At 40.6% G+C, this 26,150-nt stretch overlaps 1 protein-coding gene across 1 annotated transcript in view; it reads right to left on the bottom strand.

Annotated features, from left to right (window-relative positions):
- Positions 1 to 6,757: 6,757 nt before the first annotated feature.
- LOC124607384 overlaps positions 6,758 to 26,150 on the bottom strand; it is a 111,917-nt gene continuing 92,524 nt past the window's right edge. Inside the window, exon 5 of the mRNA XM_047139700.1 lies at positions 6,758 to 6,898. Within this exon, the coding sequence (XP_046995656.1) occupies positions 6,772 to 6,898 (127 nt within the window). The 3' untranslated portion in view covers positions 6,758 to 6,771. The remainder of the gene's footprint in view (positions 6,899 to 26,150) is intronic.

The following is a 26,150-nucleotide window of genomic DNA, read 5'->3' as shown; positions in this document are numbered from 1 at the left end:
CACACAAAGTACCACTCGCGAAAGAGGAAATTTGATTTGAAAGTAACGTTTTTCAAACCACCATTCGCAATATTTTCCCGCGACCTGTTAGAAATAGGTTCCTTTCAGCAGTCGTCAGAGAGCTCCAGATAACAGACGCCACCGTACTTTGGCAGCTACGATGATGTAGGAAGCCCATATGTTCGTATGTGTAAAACATTAAAATATCTTACTTTATGTCATAAAAAAAAAGAGGCCGAAATATGGTTGTCTAATACTGCGTAAGCTGTTAATACAAATGCTACCCATGACTGGTGTGGTTTCTCGATCTGATTACGTTTATTTTGTCACTGTCTGCTAGATAAAACAAAATAGGTCTTCCTAACACTGCAGAAATTGCAACACACACAAAATAAACGACACTGTTTTTGCACAAATGGTCATTTTTATAACACGGCAGAATATAATTCACAAAGACCAACATAAAATGCCTATTAGGCCTACTACAAGCAAATAGTTTAATGTTAGAAAATAGTTTCACATTTCATTCATACGCCCCAGTTTCTCGAGCATGAGATCGAAAAGTAGTAGTACGAGATTTTTACTTAAATTTGGAATCGTCATATTCTTCCCTAATTGGTGTGATGTCCCCGTTTCTTCTCCTTCCTCGTTCTAACAAACAATCTTGTCATGACTAATTCTGGAACTATTCCTGCCTTTGTTAAAATTTAGTCGCCGGTTAACTTCACTAACCCTGCCAGAATCACCGTTTTAGTTATCCCTGATTATTCTCCAGTTAGGCATTGTTATGTTCGTACAAACCACTTTCCGCACTACTTCCAGAATAGAAGTTAAGCGGCTGCTAGACTGGGACTGTACAACTGGCCCTTACTAGTGTAGCGATCTGGCTAAAAATTTTGACAAAATTCTATTTTCTTGGATACACCGAGAAGATAATACGTAATCTTTCTTACCTGTTATTCCTGTTGGTCGTTTATTTCCACTCTGGTAGTCTGACTCTATGAATTTCACTAGTAATTATAACAAAGCTGATCATTCCAAACCCAATCAACCACATAATCAGACAGCGGTTGGCGTTCACTCGTTCGGCTTTACTCCGCTCCGCTCGTATAACCCGGTCCCCTTTTGCTTGCAGGAAAGTTTATTTCTAGACGCGACGAGGATTCCCCTGACTGACATCACGTACACTAGGCACGCATTCAAAAATTAACTTATGATTCATTCAGAAATCAACTTACAGAGTGTGTTCAAAAACCAACAGGGATGCGTTTCAAAATCATGAGTAATTGGTAGACCAACGTGCGCTGGATGCTAGGCTCTTTGTGAAATATGATTTTTTTCTTCTCAAGAATATGAATTTGCCACCCCCTCCTCCCCCCGCAATTGTCATTCGGGTCAAATACATCGGTTTGCCCCCGCCGCTCAACTGCGCTTGCGCATGAGCCAGCTGCTATAATGAATCTAGTTAAACAGTTGTGACGTCACGCTCATCGGAGACATTTTGTTATGAAGCATTGCATAGTCTTCCTAACGCCTTTGACACATTTTGCTATTGGCAAACGTTTGTAGGAGCACTGTGTTTTGTTGTTGTATATGGCACATTACCTTTGCAATTTATGTTTTATTTTCATATTTTTTTCTCATTTACGTTTTATTGTTGTAGTATTATTCTGCAGTAGCGGAGTAGAGTAATATCCTTTGTTAGAGTATCGATTCTTACCAGTCAAGATTACAAAAATTTAACTGAAACCTAAAATAACGAAAAATTCCCGGAATTCTAAAAAATACCCGGGTTTTTGCCGGTTTTCTCCCGGATGAAAAAATTCCCGGGTTGTTTAAATGTGCCAAATAAATGTTCAGTGCAACTGTCGATGGTGATTGTCTGATGTGTCACTTGGTTCAGTCCTACCATCCCACAGCCTATTGTGCTGAACTTGTGTCATTGTGTAAAAGGTTGAATTACATGCTGTGCTGACACATCAATTTGAATTACTACTGCAACCTTTACAGGTTGTACTGAAAGAAATTCTTGGTTGGACACAAGTAAAAATTTTACATAAATATAAAGAACAAGGTATAATTACAATATGCTAGATGGATCTGTGTTTAGCATGGGGGAATGTTTCCATGTTTGATTTATACAGTTTCATTCATTGGCCATTCCACAGTGATTTAAACTACTAAAGTTGGTGATGAAGAGTTTATTGAATCAAAATCACTTTTTTAGTTAATGTCCACAACATGCACAATGTGAGTGTTCCTAATGGGCAAATTTTATTGTTTTAAACTCATGGTTCAATTTGGTAATGACAGTGTTCCAAACATTTGCATTGACAATCAGGACTGGCATCCTGCCTCGCAGGATGGTTGGAACATACATCTAAACTATAAATTCTTTAGTGTTAGTGTTCATGGAGTGTTTGAACAGCTGTCACACCCCACACTCAGGAAAACTTAATCGTACTGCACTACATGAGGAGCACATGATATACACCTGAGTTCATCACCAGGTACTTGCAAAATTAATCTTAGAGCATGCACCAGCACATGTTTCTGTGGTGCCTGACAACACACCTTAACACAGTTCTAGTTTGACTATACGGTAAAAATCAGAAAATTATCCAAAATGAAACTCAAAAGCACTTTTTTTTTAGATAGAATTTAATGCTGATGAAAGCAAATTCACTGATGTCAATAACCAACGGTCTGCAGCCTATCTAGTGAAAACAAAAACACAGCATGGTAAATACTATCAAGGCTTAAGGGTAAAGTTACTTAAGTAGTCAGATTGAAAATGTTGAAAATAAAGTAATAAGTAAAACTGTAATGTTGACTACTATTGATTCATTGCAACAAGCAGAATTACAAGAATTGATATTAAAGTAAGTATATATATTTGGGAACAAGCCTGGTTTTATCAACACATACCAATGACAGATGGAAGTTCGCACCCACAAAAGCTATTGTAATAACACATACACTGTCCCACGGACCAAGAGATTGGTGGTCACTAATCAGTTGAGAGAAACAAAGTATATTTAATATATTTAAACAAGACAAATAACAAATAAAACTATCAACACATTTTTAAAATTACCACACATCTTTAAAATTACCATTTAGATGAGAGCAAGTTACTTCAAAATTTAAACATACATAAACCATGGCACTTATGGCCTATTACACATTTAGTGAAATGAGTTAAAAATTATTTACTCAAAAACTACGATCAACCTAAAGAACAATTTACTAAAATTTAATGAGAAAATGTAGTCTTTCGTTACTGCAGTGGTTGGTATTACCAAAGTAATTCAGAGTACAGGTAACAACAGATCAGATACCATGGCACACAACCACGTTACTTAAATGGCCCAGAAGTGGACGCTCGCTCACTCAGCTGTTTCCAATACAGGCTCGGCATGGACCCCCAAACGGGAGCAGCAATGGTCTCGAATAGGCACGAAAAATCCCAGAAGTAGTGGGTATCTACAACAGACTGACATCTGCCTTAAGTAACTAGAAACACAATAATTCATTACAGCACATCATCTGTAGAATTAGTCAACCTATTAATGAACATCAGCTAAGCAGTACAAATCTATTATCTTATGTGCGTAAGGCCAAAGGCCAATTATACATTAAGCCGTAAGTGAACTAGATACATGGCCAGCTGGCGGGGAAAGGTGGCGGAAAATACACAACAGCACAATCAGGACACAACCCAGGAACCCGCACCTGCTACCAAGACAAAAAGCAGAAGTCCTGATAAAACGATATCAAAATGCAAGTAACTAGCGTGTAGGTTAACGGTATATTGCGTCCCCCCACCCCCCGCTGCAAACACAAAGTGACTTCCAGCAATAGCTACACTTATATTTGTGATTAAATCAGAATTAATTACAATATCCACGTACTCTCATTGAAGGAATTCTTGTACTTTCATTAATAGAATCAGTTTCAAACTATTTAAACACACAATAACAACTGGCCTCTCAGTAACTTTTAAGAATTTATGAAACTACTCATTTAGAGATAGACATGTGTCTTTTAGACACACTATCACTTCAGATAGAAATGTAACAGTAATGTTATTGCAATTCACGGCAAAATATATCCAGAGAAAATTTTATCCATGTATATCTATAATAATTGACCAGCTTAACTCCATCATGTGATATTAATACAACAACCAGGCAGCACTTAGACAAGGACCAGCCAAACTGTTTTCAGTGGCAGTTAACACTCACAGCAGCAATCTACAAACAGAATGTATCAGCACTCAAGGCCCTAGTAAATATTACTCATCACGTCACATAAACCTCTCACTAGAATCTTGCGTACTAAGCAAGATAAAATTAACACATTTGAGGACAGACTCAGTAGGAGTAGAAACGGCCGCCCAAGAAAATGAAGTCAACAGCACTGAACCCAGTAGTCAATTCCAGCCACAATTTACAGCACAAGCAAGGCCCTTACCCTCTTGTTTGTTCAACAAAGCCAGCCACTGTAGATCCTGGTGCCAGGAGACATGCAGGAAGCGAAGTACACCAACGGCTTCCCAGTAACGTGACAACTCCCACGCTGGTGATATTTGCTATGGCACCGTCACCATGGTAAATGGCCCCTTTTAGATGTGCTCTTCCTGCTGCCTCGCACGGCCCTGTACTGTCTGCCAGACTTTACAAACGAAGTCCCTGCTAAGCGTTCCAAAACAAAATCCTCGTTACTTGCTAGACCTTACCCCTCGCTCCCTCATCAGCCCGGTAGGTGGCAGCACTGTGCACTCTGTGCACACCAATGGAAAGATGATCCATACCAGCACCGGGAATATCGTTGATTGAGCCACACAGCTCACAAATGTACCACTTTTTCATGTAACCAGGTAATGCTGAACTCACTGAGGCAACCTTGTGATGCAAGGTGAGCTGAGTGGCTGCTTCCTACCTACTGACCTTTCTATCTAGAAGCTGATCACTAAGGTGGGTCCTACCACAACTGAAAATGTTGCGTGCAGCTTACCCTTGGATCCGTAACACCTCATCATTACTCACCACAACATCCAGCTACTCTTTACAAACCAGCAGCTAATGAATTGTAACACCTATTGTTTGACAAATCAAAGCAACAATGACCTTCCTTTTATTGCCTTTTATTGTGACCACTTTGTGCATCAGAACCCAGTGACTTATGTTGTTTACAGAAATGACTGAACTGATAAATACTCATTGCAATAACAAAGCACATAAAATAGTTGTAGTTAACAAAGACCCATCACAAGAAATTAAATTGCCTAAGTGTAATGTTAATTTACATCACTATTGTAAATGGCATATTACAGCAACTTGTCTTTCAGATTTTCAACTAAACACTCTTGTGCTCTATTAGAAGTCCAGCCATTCATACTGCACCATGACACCTAATATTCTATTACCAAGGTGTTTAGCAATACATAATTATTACCTTGTTTAACCAAATGTTATGGTAAGAGAATCACATCTTCCACATCAACTGTCTAAAACTAATTACATAAAAGAGAAAATTATTATGTGACAACTTCCAAACACTTGTTGATAAAGTAACTTGATACTTGATTACATGTAACTTTGTAATTACTACTACTACTACTACTACTACTGCTGCTGCTGCTGCTGCTGCTGCTATGTACCAACACTGTAATTAAAGAACAGCCCCTAGGTAATGCAACTCAGTGACTTTTCCAAGATCTGAAACAGACATTGTCTTTGCCATTCAAGGGAGCAATATAGCAAATTACTGTATTCGTAATGTCAGTGATCTGATCGTTTTTCTAACAAAACTTGTCTCATTGTGCTATAAGTATCTATGTTTAATTTTTTCTCATTTTCTGTTTTTAAAACAATGTAAGGAGTGAAGTCTTCTTGTTGTTACTCTTTCATAACACCACTGTCTTCATGTAAAGATACATTTCCTTGTTACCTGTAATTTTTAGTTGTAACAATAATGTTATTTAAGTTCATTCATGTTTTTATTTAGAGACAATTGGTTCGTATTCCTTTACTGACGATGTATGCAGAGTTTGTTTGTCTTTCAGCTGTTTAACTACATTTGAAAGCAACTGATTTAGTGACACATTGATAGCATGTCATCACATACACATTTGCATTTTATGTGAAACCTTGCAATCGAATTTTTTTTTATTATGAAATCTGACAACTATTTTTGTGTGGTGCAAATAATTTTTTGGATTATTTAATGGAGGGAAGTGTAATGAGTAAAAATTGCAGAGTTGTGAAGAGGCTTGCAGAGAATAGACGAGTATGGAGAGCTGCATCTAATCAATCTTTGGACTGAAGACTACCGCACTCAATATTGGCTACGTAAATTTAACTTTAATGTACACTACAACTATTTAGGTTGTCTTGTAATCAAATGAAGAAGTATCAGACAACATGAAGTGGAAGATAAGAATAAATATAATAATTTTATATGCATTTCAAAGTAATACTTTATTATTTTTAACAAATATAATTCCATGTAAAATAAGTTTAAGTTCCCTTTTTTAGGCCTAGTACAATGTCCTCTCTCAGAAGATCACTCAACAGATTAAATGAACAAGAGGGCACAAGAAATAGAATGATATGTTCTTAATGATTACTTAGTTTCACCAAACAATGATTCTCACCTGAGGGTAAGTTATGCAGGTGATATTATATGCATTCAGGTATATTTTAGCTGCGGTTACACAGCATTTACAAACTGTAACATCACTGCCCTATCATATTTCACCAATATTCAGTACAGTGGATGACTAGTTCCAGATCTGTATGGAGTCATGGGATGGTGTACCTCTTCTGCTGTAGGATTCCACACATTTGTATCTGTAGATTCTTCCTCTGTGTCACGCAGTACATTGTACCTGCTATCAAGAATGTTACCATGAATACCAATTTAAAACAACTACAGAGTTATTCAAAATGATGTAGAAGTGGTTGTAAAGAAATTTTGTATTCAGGTAAGGTATTATATGATTATGTGTATGGTAACAGCAACTCAGTAAGCTTTTTCTCCTATTTTGTCAGTGATCTCCAATAACATGATATACAGATCAATGAAGAAGACAATTAGTGATGGAATTCTGCAAGAGCAAATCCATAACCACAGTGCATCAAAAACTAAGGACCACATTTTTTTTAACAAGGCTCCACCCACACACAATCCATTTATGAGTGGGTACAGAAGTTCAAGGAAATTGGGATATCTTTGTAAAGGCAAAAGGAATGGGTTGCCATCAACATCTCAATAACAAGTTGAAAGTTTAACAGATCAGGGAAACAATCTTTAGATATCCACAAAAATGGACAACTTGCCAGAACCTCTGATCCTGGAGGGCTCTAAATTTGTCTTGGTATTTGAAGACCCCCCCCCCCCCCCCCCAATGCCAGATCATTTTTAACCAACTTCCAAACATGGTCAAAATATGTTCAATAAATAAGAGGCAGTTTGCAGTTAGAGGCCCCATAGAATGCAAAATACAAGCATGAGTGTCTGATTACCTGTTTATCGAGCTCTGTCAATTGTCAAGGGGTTTGTTCAGAGTTTTTAGAAATTTTGTAAACTGTTGAATGAAACTTAAACACTGTACTGTGATAACAAGTTATGTGCTACACACAATTATTTGACATGAAACGCCGTGGCTCTAGCACTGGAGAATCTGGTACAAATTTATGATGAGTGTGATAAGGGGCAGGTGCTGCAAGAAATAAAAAGGTATTGTAGGCATATATGTGCAACCAATATGAATGTGGATATTGCTGCTAGATGCACACCCCAGAAATCATTCAGTTTATTATTAAATGGAACTAAGAGAATCATTACCATGTACACCAATTACAATCCAATACTTCTTGGTCATTTGTGTGAGTTTTTCTAAACTGAAACTAATAAACAATTATCTTCACTCTATGATGAATCAAGAATGACTAACCAATCTGTCCATTTTATCAAGTGGAAGAAAAGTTGCAAATGAAATAGATTTCCGATTACTGTGGATTTCAGTAAAGTAAAGGCACAAAAACATGTACTATAATAATATCAATAATAAGCACTATCTCATACTAAGGTTATGAAAGTAACTGATATTCTAATTGTAAAAAAAATGGCTCTGAGCACTATGGGACTTAACATCTATGGTCATTAGTCCCCTAGAACTTAGAACTACTTAAACCTAACTAACCTAAGGACAGCACACAACACCCAGCCATCACGAGGCAGAGAAAATCCCTGACCCCGCCGGGAATCGAACCCGGGAACCCGGGCGTGGGAAGCGAGAACACTACCGCACGACCACGAGATGCGGGCTTCTAATTGTACCAGCTTTCTTTATAGACATATAAAATAAAAGGCAGTTTTCCTGTTCTCCTCTTTATTATGTCTATACCTTTAAGTATGTATATTACAGTTATTAAACCACAGAGTACACTCATCATAAATAATTGATTTGTTTGTTAGCCATTACTTCTGTATTAATAATTTTTTTTTAAATGTACACTACAAATACATCTATTTCTAAGCCGAGTGGGGGCCTCATTTAATTTTGCCACTACGGGCCTCCAGCAGGCTTAGTCTGTCACTATACAAAATAACACCTTGTTTTCTGACTCAATAACACAATCGATTCATTCATTCATCATGTTCTGTAAAAGAAGAATCTTCAAGAACAGAGAACGAGCACAGAAATATGTGTTAATATGAAAAAGTAGCAGTAATAAATATGTACTTTGTATTAGCAATAAACTATCATGACATAACATCGTTACGAAACCTCTTGGCAGATAAAACTATGTGCCAAACCAAGACTCGAACTCAGGACCTTTGCCTTTTGTGGACAAGTGCTCTAGTTCGAGTCTTGGTCTGCCACACCGTTTTAATCTACCAGGAGGTTTCATATCAGTGCACACTACGCTGCACAGTGAACATTTCATTCTGATTACATTGTTAACTTGAATACAATTTTTTTTTAATTCTGAGGTTATCAGGGAGAAAATACAAGAAGTGATACGTTATTTATAGTATGTACAGGAATGAGACTGCAGTGATTGAAGGACATAACATGGAGGCAGCAGTTGAGCAGATTTGAGAAAGGGTTGTGACGTATCCCCTGTATTATTCAATATGAATGTAGAGCAAGTAGTAAAGGAAAACCAGAAAAAAATTTAGAAAATGAATCAAAGTTCAGGGAGAAGAAATAAAAGCTTTAGTTATAGCTGATGACACCATAAATCTGTCAGAGATAGCAGAAGACTTGGAAGATCAATCAGAGATGAAATGGATAATGTCTTGAAAAGAGATTATAAGATGAACATTAAAAACAAAAACAAGGATAATGGACTACACACAAATTAATTCAGGGAATGCTGAAAGAATTAGACTGGAAAATGAGATGCTGAAAGTACTGGACAAGTTTTGCTACTTGGAGAGCAAATAACTACTGATAGCAGAAGCAACTTGTATATGAAATGTAACTGTAATTGTAATTTTATTAATCCTGTAGGTCATACTTTGAGCACAGAGTGTCAAAAATGGAGATGAGATGATACATGGTTAAAATGATTATGGCAGTGTTCTTATAATGATACAAGTGTTCATATAATACATGTGTGATGCCAAGAAACAGGAAAGTGTATAGATGAATATTTTGTGAAAACTTCAGAACTGCACACTATATCTAAATAAGTTCACATTATTAAGGGAAAGAAACATATCAGCAAATAACATGGAAGTTCAAGAGTATCGTATCCATTACTAAAGTTAAACAGTAAAGGTGACACTTCTGTATTAAGGTATTCAGCTTTAGATACAAAGTACAGAACATAGACAGAGCAAATTTTTAGGTTTCAAGATATTCATCTATATTGATGCTAAGAAGAAAAGCTTTTCTTGAAAAGAAAATTATTTTTATGGCCAAATATAAATTTAAGCATTAGAAAGTCTTTTAGGTGATAAACAACTCAGACAAGAAGGAAATGAGAGCTTTTGAAACGTGGTAGTACAGAAGAAAGCAGAAGATTAGGTGGGTTGATTATATTGGATAACTAATGAAGAGGTAGTGACTCAAATCATGGACAAAATAAATTTTTGGTACTACTTGAGTGGAAGAAAGGATGATTGATAGCATGCATTCTGAGGCACCAAAGAATGATTACTTTAATAATGAAGAAAGGCATGAGGGGAAACACTGTAGAAGGAAACAAAAGGCTTGATTACAGTAAGGCAGATTTTAATGTATGCAAAGATGAAGAGACTTGCACAAGATAGAATAGCCTGGGTAAGTGCATCAAACCAGTATTCACGCTGAAGACAACAACATAGTGTTACACATTACTTCTACATAAATAGGCTGAATTTAACATAGCAAAATTGGCATTAACCCTCAAATGGGCGTGCCTATGTATAAAGTGTGCCAACCACAAATAGCATAGTCTTGTACTGTTCCATTGTTTGTTTACAATTGTGAGCCCATAGCCATTCTTTAATTATTGCATTAACTAACAAAGTGATAAATTGTTTTGTCATGCATCCAAATGAGAAGCAGTAACATAAAACAAACAGTGAGCTATGCAAAAAAATTTATGATCCATGCAAGAAAATGGCCCAGATTATGAGCCAGCAGCACAATTCCATAATGAGGTAGTTGTCTACAAAATAATTACTAATCAAATACATGGTTGGCTGGGATCTGAAGCAATTGTGGCATTTAATGTTTCAAGTGGGTCATTACTGTGCAGTAATACTTGTATGCACCAAAAGTGTGATCTAGTTTACTTTATTATTGTTTAATTAACCAATGCTTTAGCTTACAGAATGTTACATTATCATTGTTGAATTAAATTAAGTTAAACTGTGATTTTGATGAAACATGTTTACCTTGGTAACATAAAGGCAGCTATTCTTTACATGTGTACAAAGTGCACTGCACGCCCATTCGTGTTACAAAAAATGGAGGTCCCACTCAAGAGTTAAGGAATTACAACTCAATTGCTCTGTATTATTATGCCTTCTGGGTAATTTATTGCAATTATAGTGTGGAAACAAGAACAGATGTAGTCCTTTACTTAAGGTGACGTATCAATTTTTGAAATGTTTCTAAGTGTGCATGAAGTTTTGTCATCATATGAATCAATATATTTGCAACATTAATCATTAGTTCTAAGGGCAAAGTAAAGGGAAACTGTAGAGTATACTGAACTGTCATAGTTTGAAATAATTAATGTGCATTACAAGAAATTGATTATGTTGTTTCAATTTACATTCAAATGCACATTTAAAACCACAGTAAGGGAAGACTGGGATATCCGGGGTAGAATATGAATAATAGAGTCATCATGTAGAGAAAGTGCTGAGAGGTTAAAAGGCATAAAAACAAAGCTGATCACTGCAGCTCACCTCTTCCATACATAGACTCCCTCTCTCTTATGTTCACCCCTTGCAATCCCTTGCCTCTTCTGTGTTCATCACACCAACACCAGCTGAGACAACCACTTACCCTATCAGTTTCTAGTGCTGGAAGAATGAAGGTGTGGTTGGACGAGCGAGTGTGTTGTCACTGTAGAAAAATGAAAGTTTGAAAGCTGAGATATAAAATTCAACTTTTTTTTTTATGTGCCTATTGACTCTTCAGTGGTTCCTTCCCATAATGGATGCTTATCTTTATGCATTCTCTCACATGACAAATTGCTGAGATGATAGTTCCTATCTGGTGTCATTGTCAAAATGATGCTCTGCTTCCTCAGAAACCCCAAGGGCAGGGTCAAATTAAGCAAAAAACGGCCACTTGGGGCCCCAAGCTGAGAGGGGCACCAGAAATTCCCAAGTGCAAAATTTGTGTACAGGTGTATCATGTACATGATAATGAAGAAAAGACATTCCAATAAACACTGTTCCATGTTTCTTTATGAGCTGCCACAGACTTCAGTATCAAATACTGTCCTAGTTAGTGTAAATATATTTGAAATGTAAACTTTATAATTAAATCCTCATCTAACTGGGGTCAAATCCTTAGCAAGAAACTCAATGCTATTTCATCACATATTTGAAATGAAATTACACATTGTAAAATATAGGGCAACTTGTACATTACATGACATACGAACACTTTCTTACCTTTGCCATAACCAAATTAATTCAATGTAAAAATATACAGCATTTTGTTTATAATATTTAAACAAAACGTCAAAGCCAATATTTTCAACACTGCACAAAATGCTGGTGCTGCAATCTGCACCCCAGTTGATTCGGAATAACACATGTGACAAGACACTTTGATGCTTAGATAATATTTTTTTGTATGAGAACCACTTTTCTTCCAACAACTTTGAGGACTCTTTCCTCAGAGAGTAAGTATGGCCTGTTGCTGTGGTGATATCAACTTCACACAGAATATGGGAGAAAGAAACATCACAAACATCAGTATCAGGCCAATAGCAGGACAGGGATGGTCCATGAGGATGCATGAACCTTACTGTAACATCTCCTTCTTCACAATTCACCCTCTCAACAATTCCCAAATACCAAGAAGAGTCATATGCACTTGCAACATAGCAGTTGGTCTGCACAGTGAATTCTGGCATTAGTGGCAGAAGTACATCTGAGAAATCATGCACGATACTAAAATCCGTATCACAGCTCAGCCTTCTTGCTCCAATCTTGGTTGGTGATATTGGTACAATGTGACGCATAAACTGTGTTCCAGGAATTGTTTTTGCACTTGTGAGCTGCTGAGAAAGATAATGTCTGCTATGTACCATTTCATCTTTTGAAACAAAGAACTGAAATGCCTTGCAGGTTCTCGTGACACAATTCAAATACCTGTGAAGCTGTAAGTATTTGATCTTTATAAACTCTTTAAAAACTTGTTTTTGTGACAAGTCTTAACAGTGCCACCAATATCATCACAGGGGGATTTGCCTTTGCTGGTGGCAAAAAAGGATCAGCTGCACTTTATATTGAAGTCGTGTTCATGGTAGCAGATATTTCTGAAATTCTTAGAGTTTTTATATTGTGCAGCACAACCATCAGTGAAATATTCAACATACACAAGATGAATTTCTGGAAATTCGCACTTTAAAAAATTCAATGCAGTCTCCTGAATCTGGTACACCAAAGCAACATCATGTTCTAGATCATCTGAAACAATACAAATACTTTTTGCATGCAACTGTTTGTCCTTTCTGTAATATACATGAACAGTGTGAAGAGTGCAGCTGCCATTGTTCTTATGGTACCCCTGTAATGCATCTTGAACAACAAAAGTGAGATTTTCACTGAAATCCATTAAAATTAACACTGAACCTTCATCAAGTGTTTCCTTCTTCATTTTCAGATAATCAGATTGTGTTTGAGAAATAAGAGTGTGGAGTAAGTTTTTCAATTTTCTTAATTAGTGTGTCACAATTCTGACAGAGAAGTGATTTGAACACTTAAAGTCATTCTATCAGTTGATACCCATTGACTGTACTGAATCATCTCATCAGGATCATAGTCTTCTATTTCATTTTCTAAGTGGGTTTGAAGCAATGAATTGGTGGGGCATTTTTCACACAGACAAAGCATACAGGCTTGATTATTTATATCACATGTTATTATTTTAATTAGATCTTGGTATGTTTCTTTCATAGAAATGGAATTTAGAAGCAATTTAACATTTTGGTGGTAAATTCACACACATACAATATGTGTTCCTGATGATCCTACAATTATATACTGTTTTGGTCGAAGAGAAGCAAATTTGGAGAATCCTACTTTGTCTTCAGGATATCTTTTTTTTATATGGAGAAAATACAGTTCAGTTCAATTACTTAAAATGAGATGCTTTTGTTCATAGGTATTTATTGTGACACAGCGCAGTTACGTGTGTCCTCTACATGCGGCGCTGTTGCCAGCCAGCAGGAGCAACGCCACCTAAGTGGCCAGCCAGCCAGCGGCCGCTAGACTTGGTCTCAGTTATGATTTGACTGTTAAAGTGTACACATGTCTTACTCTGTTTACTTGATCTGTGACTTTCATGTATTGCGTTTTCCTTGAAATATATTTGTTCAACTTGAAGTTATTACAATTGGCGACAAGGTAGTGATTTTTCTTTTCCATTGTTGACCCACATGTTTCCATGGCCACTTTAGAGCAACTATTGCAAGGTCTCATAGAACAGCAAACGCTTCTCACAAATGCGATTCATGATTTCGTCGCGGCATCAAATGCGTCTCTCGTCATTGTCTCTAGTTACTTTTCCTCCTTACGATGAGGTGGCGGAAGACTGGTCTGATTACGAAAAATGTCTTCGACAGCAGTTCTTGGCATTTCATGTCGCGGACGAACAAACATGTAAGTCTCTGTTCCTTTCATGGATTTCACCTCAAATGTATCGGTTGTTGTCGCAATTGGCTCCTTTGAAAGATCCTGCATCTTTGTCCTTTGCTGGAATGCCCTCACTTCTGTCCATCTATTTTCAAAAGCAAACGCATGTGGTAGCCTCTTGTGTTGCCTTTTATCGTTGTCAAAAACAACTGAATCAATCCTATCGCGCTTGGGCTGCTGAACTTCACGGCCTCAGTAGAAAGTGTCAATTTGTTACTGAAGTTCACAAAGAATCCTATGCCAATTCCATGGTACGGGATGCTTTTATCCGATCGGTACCCGACAAAGAAGTGAGGCAACGTGCCCTTCAGTTGACAAATCCGACTCTAGATGAAGTCCTATCCATTGCTCAGTCTTTTGAAATTTCTCGCTCCGCTGCAGCGCAAATAGAGGCATGGGGCGACGTTGGGGAAATACAACCTCTGTGTGATGTTGACGAAGCGTGTGGCATGTTCCCACCGGCCGACGTGGCCACAGTACACTCCCAAGCGCAGCCTCAGCCTAACCGTAAACAAACCTCTAAGAAACTGCAGCAAAACCCATGGCAACTTCCTTCATGTCCGCGGTGTTTTACGAAACATTCACGAGAAGATTGTCCACAACATTGGGCCACGTGTCACAAATGTAAAAAAAAAGGGTGATGTGTCATCCGTTTGCAAATCCAACCGCATACATGATGTTCATGAACATGACGCTGATTCTAATTCTGTGTTGTCTGTCAATTGTACTTCTTCCCTTTCAGGGAAGTTATTCCTCACTGTCCAAATACTTGGTCGAGCTGTTCGCATGCAGGTGGATACTGGTTCTGCTGCCACTATCATCAATTCTCAGACGTATCTTCAGTTGGGTTCTCCAATCCTGTCACCTGTCACTTGGCAATTATGGACTTACAATAAACGGAAGATTTCTCTCTCGGGACAATTTGATGCTGAGGTATCTTACAAATCTGTCGTTTGCACTGTTCCCATATTTGTGGTCGACCATAGTAACACGGAGAATCTTTTTGGTTTCGATGCCTTTTGTTTTTTTGGGTTCTCCATAGATGACTCTGTCAATATCATCTCTGATGCTATTCCTTATGCTCAATTGGATTCCTTGTCGACGAGATTTTTGTCCCTTTTTTCTCCTGGGTTAGGCCGTGCAAGCGACTTTGAACCTCATATCATGCTCAAACCCACTGCTCGGCCTAAGTTTTTTCAGGCTCGGCCCATTCCTGTGGCCCTTCGTGATCGGGTCAAACGGGAGCTGGATCGTCTCACTGCTTCAGGGGTCTTGCTTCCTGTTACTTCCAGTGAGTGGTCCTCTCCTGTCGTCGTCGTTGCTAAGCCAACTGGTGATATTTGTCTCTGTGGCAATTTCAAAGCCACTGTAAATGCTCAATGCCTTATCGACACTTACCCTACGCCTCGACCTGAAGTATTGTTCACTAAACTTGCTGGAGGCCAGTATTTCTCTAAACCTGATCTGTCAGAAGCTTATCATCAACTTCCTCTCGACGCTGCTTCCTGGCAGTTTCTGGTCCTTAAATTACCAGGACGACATTGTTTTCACTGGCTCCACCACTGACGAACATCTTCAAAATCCCTGCACACTTTTTCATGTTTTGCAGACTGCTGGTCTTAAGTTTAATCTTCAGAAATCAAAATTTTTTCAGGCATCTATCTTGTACTTGGGGTTTCAACTCTCTCGGGATGGTATTCGTCCACTTCAGCAAACTGTTGCTGCGATAGATGACCTTCCTCGCCCTACGTCTGTTGAGGAACTGCAGGCCTTCTTGGGGAAAATAGCGCACAATCACAAGTTTTTACCGTCTGCTGCTTCGGTGGCTCAGCCGTTGCATCGCCTGTTGCATAAAAATATGCCTTTTCACTGGTCCGTGTCATGTGATGCGGCTTTCCAGAAATTGAAGACTATGCTGAAACATGTCCCGTACCTGGCTACTTATCGACCTGGCCAACATCTTGTTCTTGCCACAGACGCCTCTCAATACGGGGTTGGTGCAGTCCTTGCGCACTGTTTTTCTGATGGTTCTGAACAACCCATTGCTTATGCCTCCAAAATGCTCACGGATGCCCAACGAAAGTATTCTCAAATTGAAAAAGAAGCTTTGGCCATTATTTATGTTCTTCATAAGTTTGGTGTTTTTCTCTATGGATCCAAATTTCATTTTGTTACAGATCACAAACCACTTGTTTCCTTGTTTCATCCATCAACGTCACTTCCCGACAAGGCTGCAAACTGCCTACAGCGTTGGGCTCTTTACATGTCTCATTTCAATTATGAGATTCATTTTCGGCCGACGGCTCAACATGCGAATGCTGACGCACTGTCTCGCCTTCCTGTGGGTCCTGATCTGGCATTCAATAGGGAAGAACTTTTGTGTTTCCACCTGGATGTTGCCGAGCAGCAGGTTGTGGACGGGTTCCCCATCACTGGGGACCAGCTGGCAGCTGCTACGGGTTCTGACCCTACCCTCTCCTGGGTTTTACACTGTATTCAGAAGGGTTGGCCAGATCGTCCGTCTGCTAAGACTTCTGATCTGTTGTAGAACTACTATGCTTTGCGTTACTGCCTCACGGCTAGGGATGGTGTTATCCTCCTTTCCACCGAAAATGCTTCACCACGTGTTGTGGTACCTGCGTCTTTGCATGCTTCGGTCTTGTGCCTCCTTCACCAAGGGCACTGGGGTGTCTCTCGCACAAAATCTCTGGCGTGCTGTCATGTGTACTGGCCCAGCATTGACTCTGAAATCGCACACATGGTCGCTGCCTGCGGCCCTTGTGCATCACAGGCCGCCGCCCCGAAGTCATCTTTGCCACCACGGCCTTCACCTGAGAAGTCCTGGGAGCGTATTCATGCTGACTTCGCAGGACCTTTTTTAGGTACTTACTGGCTTCTCGTTATTGATGCCTACTCTAACTTTCCTTTCATTGTCCGTTGCACGTCGCCTACCACCGCGGCAACCACAAATGCTCTAGTTCGCATTTTCTCTTTGGAAGGCCTTCCCTCTACTCATGTTACTGATAATGGTCCGCAATTTGCCTCTTCCGATTTTGCGGATTTTTGTGCCCGTCATGGCGTCATGCATGTCACAGCCCCTCCATTCCATCCACAGTCAAGTGGTGAGGCTGAACGACTGGTCCACACATTTAAGGCTCAGATAAGGAAACTCCTGACTTCTTCTGCTGATGATGCGCTTCTCCGATTTCTGGCTTCTTACCGTTTCACCCCTATGGGCGACCATAGCCCGGCTGAGCTCTTACATGGCTGACAGCCCCACACACTACTTCACCTTCTGCGGCCTTCCACCTCACAGCTGCGGGTGCCTTCGCTTGGCTGGTTCACCGCCGACGACCTTGTATGGGTACGGGGATATGGCAGATGGCCAAAATGGAGTCCTGGCTGCATCTTACGACACTGTGGCCGACGCCTGAATGAAATCCAGATGGACACGTATGTTGCAGTGCGTCATTTGGACCAGCTTTGGCCTCGTGTGCTAGCAACGCCTGTTCCGGATGCCGCTACACCACCTTCGGTTCTAACTGATGCTCGGGATACTAGAATCTCTCATTATTCACAACGCAGTCCTCTCACCATCATATCGGTGCCAGCACAAGAACTGACGCCACCAGGAGACGTGCCCATGCAGGAACCAGATGACCATCAACTCTACTCACCTCCTCCTCCTACGGACGCGGACACATTGCCCATGTCTCCTGCTATAACAACCAGACTTGCCGCAATGGGCAGATTGGTGCACGGGGCCCTAGCAGATTCGACCCCCACGTCTCCTGTCATCTCACCAATTATCATTGGGGACACTTCTGTCCGTACAGGAAGCCTCCTCCTCGAGACTTTTCGGCCAGTCAAACAACACCTCTGGATGTTGGCAATCTACAGGCCACCTCCATCAAGACCTGTGCAAAAAATTCAAAGGGGGGGAAAAGTGCTGTGACTCGCCGATCTTTCAAAGTGCCGCCATGCATTTACGCACGTCCTCTACATGCTCCACATGCCAGCCAGCCAGCGGCCGCTAGACTTGGACTCAGTTATGACTTGACTGTTAAAGTGTACACATGTCTTACTCTGTTTACTTGATCTGTGACTTTCATGTATTGCATCTTCCTTGAAATATATTTGTTCAACTTGAAGTTATTACAGTATTTTTGCTGGTGCTCTCTTTGTCTTTTTTCCCAGGCATTATTCTTGTGTTTTCGTCATCCAAATAAAAACTCTTTAGTTTTTGCACTGTATCATGTGGCAATGTCTTTCCTCTTTTCTGCTCAGCCATCAATAAAATACCCTTTTCCATTAAAAGAGCTCTTGCTTGTTGTACCAAATATTCAGAAACCTGAAATCTGGAACTGACTTTCTGTCAAGACCAAGTTGGTGGCACAAGAGTAAGTAACAGATTTTTTTCACAATTATTTGCATATTCAATTTTCTGTTTGATTTTGTCCATGAGTTCATCATGATGTTTTGCCTTTTCTTCCATTTCTGTTAAATCACTGTAAGGGATAGTGCTTGCATCAGCAGCCAGCTCAACTTGATATGTATGTGAAATTTTTGTTTTCAGAGCCCCAGCTGCTGATTCCAATTTTCGTTTGGCTGCTGCATACTCTATGCCGAGCAACTGAATGCAGCTTTGCAGGAGATACTCCTGAGCTAGTATTGAGTATAGATTTTTCAGGAGTCTGCAACTTCACATTACTGTCATTTATATAGTCTGGTGATGAGTTGTCACTTGCTTGTTTTTCATTAATAAGTTTGATACAGGTTGAGCACATTTTATCCCCAGGATTACCGCTAAAGCCTCTCATTTTGAAGGTCTTTGCCTTTTCTAAACAAATTTCATGCAATCCAGATGAAACAGATCATTTATGGCGCTTGAAGACATCACAGCAAATTTTACTATGTAGAGAGAATTTGTGCAGGTGTCTTTGTGTTTAACACACACACATGAAACCCTTAAAATCACAGTATGAATGACTATTGCTTTGCCATAATAAAAGTTCTTGTTCTTCATTGGTCAGTTCATCCACACAAGTCAGGGCATTATCATATATATCTTGTAGATAGTGTCCAAGAAAACACTGCCTACTTGTACTTTCCATACTGCTTCAGTCATAAAATCAATATTTGTCGTAAATAATTCAAAATATGATTGGTGTAACCTAAAAAGTAATTAAATAATGAAAAATCATTCTATCCCATTGTTTCATTACAAAAGTATTTCACATTATTATTGTTTTGGAGTGAATAGTTAAAAACTGCAACAATTGAATTTTTAACCAATAATTGACTCTGGGTACAAATCAGTACAAGAGCTCAGAACCGCACGCTCGGTGAACACGACTCATAACAAAGGAACTGGATGAAGCAATACATGTAGTGGCAATAAAACAGTGTTCTCAGATATGATTTGTTCCTAGGGAAATCCAGTGAAGCCAACTTCAGCAATTTAGTGATGACAATGGTAGTCATGAATTAGCAACTTCAAATATTTCTGTTATAATAACATTGTTTTTCACACTCCCCATTGTTTCTACAAACTGATTCTTTTTGTGTGACATAATGGAATATGTAAATTTTTCAACGGTATCTACGAGGGGGCAATGCCTTAACAAAATTATAATGTCCATACATGGATTTTGTTTAAAAGAAATTATTTACATTTTTTTTCTGAAATGTAGATGATGGATATTCACTACAAGAAGCATGACTATGAAAATATAAACCTTCCTCTTTAACTAAAAAAACATTCAAATAAACCTTCCACTGCAAAAACTGTGGGAACTATTGCATTTTTAAATTATGAAGGAGCTCGTCTACGAAAGCCTGAATTCCTTTTAATCATAAGTGAAAAAGTAATTGACCTGCAACATTTACATTTTGTAAATGTGAATATATCTAGATAAACTTCCACTACACAAAATTTCAAGGATTTGCACGGCAATGGGTGTCATTTCCTAAAATTTCTGATGATTTGACATGGAATGACCCTAAAACAATACAACAGATCTTATTCTTTCTGCTTTCACTAATAGTTTTCGAAGACCTTGAGAACTACTTTAGATGGAAATTATCTCTTATTTTAACATTTGGCACTGGAATAAGATTAAAAAATTAATTTCTGTTACAGGATCTCTATGAAGAACTTGTTTTACATGAAAAAACAACTAATCTCCATTAACACAAAATGTAGAGTTAGTGTTAACAACTTATCAAGAGCTCAAGTAAAGGCCACAGTGTCTGAGGGGGAGGGAGATGGGGGCTGCCAAATGATATATCACTTTTGTGAAAGAATGTTCTTGTACCACCCCTGTGTAGGCGTAATTAATTTCTTCTCTATTAGAAACTTCAGTGTTTACCACAGCCACCACAAGACACTTTTTCACACAAATATTAAATTTTTGTATTTATGTTATCAAAAGTTCTGGCCAAATGTAAATAGTTACAGGACTGTTTTACAGTTCCACTGTATCAGTTACCTTTATCTTCCTCTTCTTATTTTTCCTTTCCCCATTCCTTCCAAAAAGTTGGTTAATGAGCGCTGCCTCCCTAGGTAGTGTCCTAACCATTTCTATCTCCTTGTTATCCCTTATAATATTTATGAACTGTTATCATCTCTTTTTATTAATTTTTACCCTTGCTTTCTGTCTTACCTTTTCTGACTTTCTCCGGTCTACCTCTCAAAGGTTTCTCATCTCCTTGCAAAGCTGCATTCCACACAAAACACGTTACCAGTCACTCTATTGGCTTTGTAAGATCCACATAACAGCTTTTCTTCCTGTTAAATACTTCCTTTGTCAATGGTCTTGACTAAATGTCATTTCCTCCTTGACAAAACTTCGTAGGTACTCTTTCATGTATCATATTTTCACACTGAGTGTGAGTGTGGTATAAAAGTGCCGATACAAGTGTGCATCTGCAAGTGTCATTTTATTTTAGCTTTTCTGTATCCTCTTCATGACTGTCATTGTTGCCATGAGCACCAGCATCATAATCACCATTGTTCTACCTGTGAATTTGTCTTATGCTACAAGGTGCCTTTTTCTATAAAACTGTGGGAGAATATTAACCTTTTTTCCATAATATAGTCTGATTCCATAAAATATTCTCAGGCATATTACTTATGACTCAGTTATTGCTTGCTGAAAGGAATCTAGATTAATGATCACTTTTGTGAACTTCTATTGAAGACAAAATCTAATCTGATTCCTACAAATAAAGAGTTTTTGATTGTAGAGTTCAATGCCTAAATTTGTGCCAACCTGATATATATCTAGCTCCTGTTCTACTGCTCTGAAAATTAAAAATTATAGCACAAAATGTTATAGCCGTGAGTGACCAGCAAGCAGTGCATGGCAGAGAGTGGAGAAGCAAATCCGCCAGGCAGGGGAACTGCTGGAGGTATCACTAACAATGAACAGACAGGACAGATGAATGAGTAGGGGATGACAGACACTGCGACTGACCAGGACACAACACGAGGTGAGCAAGCAAGAACTGAAGTGATAAACATGGCGAGACTACAACAACACGGGAACACTTCAAACAAGAATAGGTGTTGGGGGATGTGAGGTGCCATGAAGCAGTACGAGGCAGGAATTAGTTATGGGGGTCACGATGAAGCCCCTTCTGTGTCTGTACCAATGTCACACGCCACCCATGGGTCGCGATGACTCTGGCTGGAGTCCAAGCAGCCTTGCCCCAATATGAGCAGGCCCACACAGCTCTGCCCACGGTGTAGTGCTCAGAGGGTCGGAAGCGGGCCTCAGAAGGTGACGGTTTCAGCAGATGGAGCAGGGTCCGTGGTTGCTGCCCATGGAGGAGTTCAGCCAGTCTATGGCCATCAGTCGGCGTGTTGTGATAAGTGATCAGGAATAAGGTGAGGGCCAACGTGGTGCCAGAGGATTCGACTACTTTGGTCAGCTGTTGTTTAAACATACTGATCAGTAGTTCTGCTATGCCACTGGAGAACAAATGGGATGCAGATGTGTTTCATACCATTGGCCTCACAGAATGTGTGGAAGGAGGCTGTCATGAATTGGGGGCCATTATCAGAGATCAAGGCACAAAGCAGGTCTTCGATGGTGAGAACTTGAGCCAAGGCCGTGAGTGTGGCATCAGTCATGGTGGACGCCCTGCCCACCACATACAGGTATCTGGAGTATGCGTCCACAATGAGTAACCACATCGATCCTGAGAACAGACCTGCAAAATTGAAATGAATTAGGTCCAGGGTTGGTGGGCCAGGGTGCAAATCATGGCTAAGGGCGGGCCTGGTGACACGCACTCACCATGCATCCATGGACCAAGCGTTTAATGTCACCATCAATGCTGGGCCAATAAACATGCTGGCGAGCCAACACCTTCATAAGGAACAACCCCCAGTGTCTACGGTGTAGCAAGCGTAGGATGTAGTGGTGCAAATTGGGCGGTATGATCACCCAATAGGCATCAGCCTCTGCGGCCAACAGAAGGGCACCTGCCACAACTGAGAGCCTGTGTAAGAGATGCTGCCAGTGGCTGAATTCAGTTTTCAACTGGCAAGTCAGATAGGTGGGACAACCATGAGTCACGTTGCGGAGAAAGAGACAACCTGTGCAGCCGTGACGGGAAATCAGTCCAGTGTACCTTGGCGGGCCGTATCAATGTGAAAGCAGAGGACTTCCTGCTGGTCAAACTTGGGATCAGGGCACGAGGGGAGGCATGACAAGGTGTCTGTGTTGGAGTGTTGAGAGGTGGGCTTATATCGGATAACGTAAGTGTAATTGCATAAGAACAGTGCCCAATGCTGGAGACGTTGAGCAGTTCACTCTGGGAGGTGCATGTGGGGGCTGAATAGGGTAACCAAAGGCTTGTGATCAGTGAGGGGAGTGAACTTTGTCCCAAACAGGAAGATGTGAAACTTTGGAATGGCAAACACAATCACCAGACCCTCTTTCTCAATCTGAGAATAGTTCCTCCGTGCTGGGGATAGTGTCTTGGACATATACGCAATGGGATGTTCTGAGACACCCTCACTCCTGTGAGTCAGGACTGCCCCAATACCATAGGATAAAGCATTGGCTGCCACAACCAAGGGGCGATCTAGAGAGAAGGGAGTCAGGCAACGATCGGACTTAAGTAGTTTTGAAGCAGACAAATGCTTGATCACAGGTGGGAGTCCAGGTGACAGACACCCCTTTGGGATGCAAGCGATTGAGGGGCTGTGCAACACCAGCAGCCGGGGGTAAAAATTTTAAGTGGTAGTTAACCTTGCCCAAAGAAACCTGGAGGTCAGATAAATCCTTGGGATGGTCGTGACGCTGCGATCTGATGGACAAATGCCATCCTTCTGAGTCAGTGCCCCAGGTATTCAACTTCCGGTTGAAAGAAACTACACTTTTCCAGCCAACAGTGTAAGCCTGCGGCCTGCGGGGAGTTAAATAAGGTACTGAGGTTTTGCAAATGCTCATGGCATGTACGGCCGGTGACCAAGATGTCATCAAGATAATTGACACAAGCTGGGATGGACTGTGTGAGCTGCTCCAGGTACCTCTGGAAAATGCCAGCGCCAAGGAAATACCAAATTGAAGGCTCTTGCATTTATATAATCTGAAAGGTGTGTAGATGACAACAATGTTCTAGGATTCCTCATCTAAGGGTAATTGGTGGTAAGCCTTTGCCAGATCGATCTTAGAGAAGTACTTGCCAGGCACAAGTCTTCCTGCTGGGGAATGGGATAAGTTTCAACCAGGGACTGTGCATTGATTGCAACTCCGAAATCCCCACAGAGGGGAAAGAAGCCATTGGGTTTCCTGATCACCACTAATGCGGTCGTCCAAGCACTCGCTTTCATGGGCTCGGACACTGGAATGGATCGAGCCTGGAAGAACTGTGGCTGAACATCTGGCCAGTGAGCAATGTGTACCTGGAAGTCTGAAGTACACTGAAACAAAGAGGTATAGGCCGAGCACAGGTCATCGAGGTCCTGGAATGGGACGGCAGTGGAAATGACCTTAACTTTGTCAGAAATCAAAAAGCCAAAGAGTGTGAAAGCATTGAGTCCAAAAATGTGTGAAGCCGAGGGATGGTCAACCATCTGTAGGGTCAAGAGCCAGAAATGTGTTTACAGGTGACCAACACCATGAACTTCTCACAGAGGATCATAGAACCATCATCATACACGACAAATTGCTGAGAGGTAGATGACAGCTCCAGGGAACCCAGGCATGTCTACATTGCCAGATTGATCAAGGAGATGGTGGCCCCCCTATTGACCTGGAAACAAATGTCCACGTTAAAAATGCGGAGCGTGAGGATCAACTTTCGCTTCAATGGGGCATCCAGTGAGATGACTGATTGCAGCATGTGCACAGTTTCCTGATGCCCCGTGGGTGAGGGGCAGGAGTGGGTTGAATGGCTGCGACAGATATATCAGAGATGGCCATCTTTCTGACAGAGCATGCACGTTGTCCAGTGATGAGGACAGTCTGTGCAAGATTGGGCAGAAAAACACTGCGGGCAAGACAGAAGTGAACCACGTGACCGCTGACGAGGGGTGATCGGCGGCACCAAAGCCATAGAGACATCAGACAAGGAGAAGGCTCAACGTTGTTGCACTCTGTTGCTGTACCACGCCGACACTGTGGGGGAGACACCCACGGGGAGGACTCTACTGCTGCCACCTGCGGCCTTGCCAAGAGATGCTCGTTCACCGCTTGTGTGATTCAAAGGAGTGAGCTATTCTCAGAATGTCTTCCAGTGAGGGGTTATCGACTTTCAACGCAGCCATGTGAACTTCTGGATCAGGCGCCAGTCGAGTGACAACATCACGAATCAAGGAGTCCGCATACGACACTGAGCAATGCTGATTGGTGCAACTGAAGTTGCATTTGCAGCTGGATCCTGCAAGTCCATGACCCAAGAACAGTATAATGACCAGGCTGTTTATGGTACTGATGGAACTCAAGCTGAGATGCCATGACGTGGTATCACTGGGAATAGTAGTTAGTCAGCAGCACACATATCTTGTTAAAAGAGAGCCACAGGGTCTGTTAACAGTGATAACTTGCGAAGCAGAAGGAACATGTCTGGGGATACTCAGGACAAGAATAACAACCAATGTAGGGAGTCATCCGTAACCTGAAATGCTGTGAAATGTTGTTTCAGATGATGCAAGTATGTTTTCCAGTCTTCCTTAGTGTTGTTAAAGGTCGGAAACCATGGCGGACGAGGGGAAGTGTCAGAAACCAGGACACCCAGGAGTTGGTGCAGCAGGGAATCCCGTGTCATGACTTTTTCCATCATAAACTGCAAGGATTGCTGTGAGACATCTAACTGGTGCAGCTGCTGCTTTTGCATGAGCTGCTGCTGTTGCTCCAGGAGAAAGACCAACTTAGCCTTCATGCTACCGAACCTTTTACCTTGTCACCAATGTTATAGCTGCGAGCGACCGTCGAGTGGTGCATGGCAGAAAATGGAGAAGCGAAGGCCATTGGAAGTATCGCTAACAATGAACAGACAGGACAGATGAACAAGTAGGGGATGATAGACACTATGACCGACCAGGGCACAACACGAGGCAAGCAAGCAAGAACTGAGGAGATAAACATGGCAAGACAACAATAACGCAGGAACACTCCAAACAACAACAGTATGTATCTCAACACACACAACTGGAACACAGTAGAGCCGAGTTGCACACACGAACTATGGTGAGTACCAGACTGCCGGGGTAGCATGCATGGCCACCTAAATACATGACTGCAGGA

The sequence above is a fragment of the Schistocerca americana genome, chromosome 3, assembly GCF_021461395.2.
Source record: "Schistocerca americana isolate TAMUIC-IGC-003095 chromosome 3, iqSchAmer2.1, whole genome shotgun sequence".
Classification (NCBI taxonomy): Eukaryota; Metazoa; Arthropoda; class Insecta; order Orthoptera; family Acrididae; genus Schistocerca; species Schistocerca americana.
This window is presented reverse-complemented; position numbering and strand designations above follow the sequence as displayed.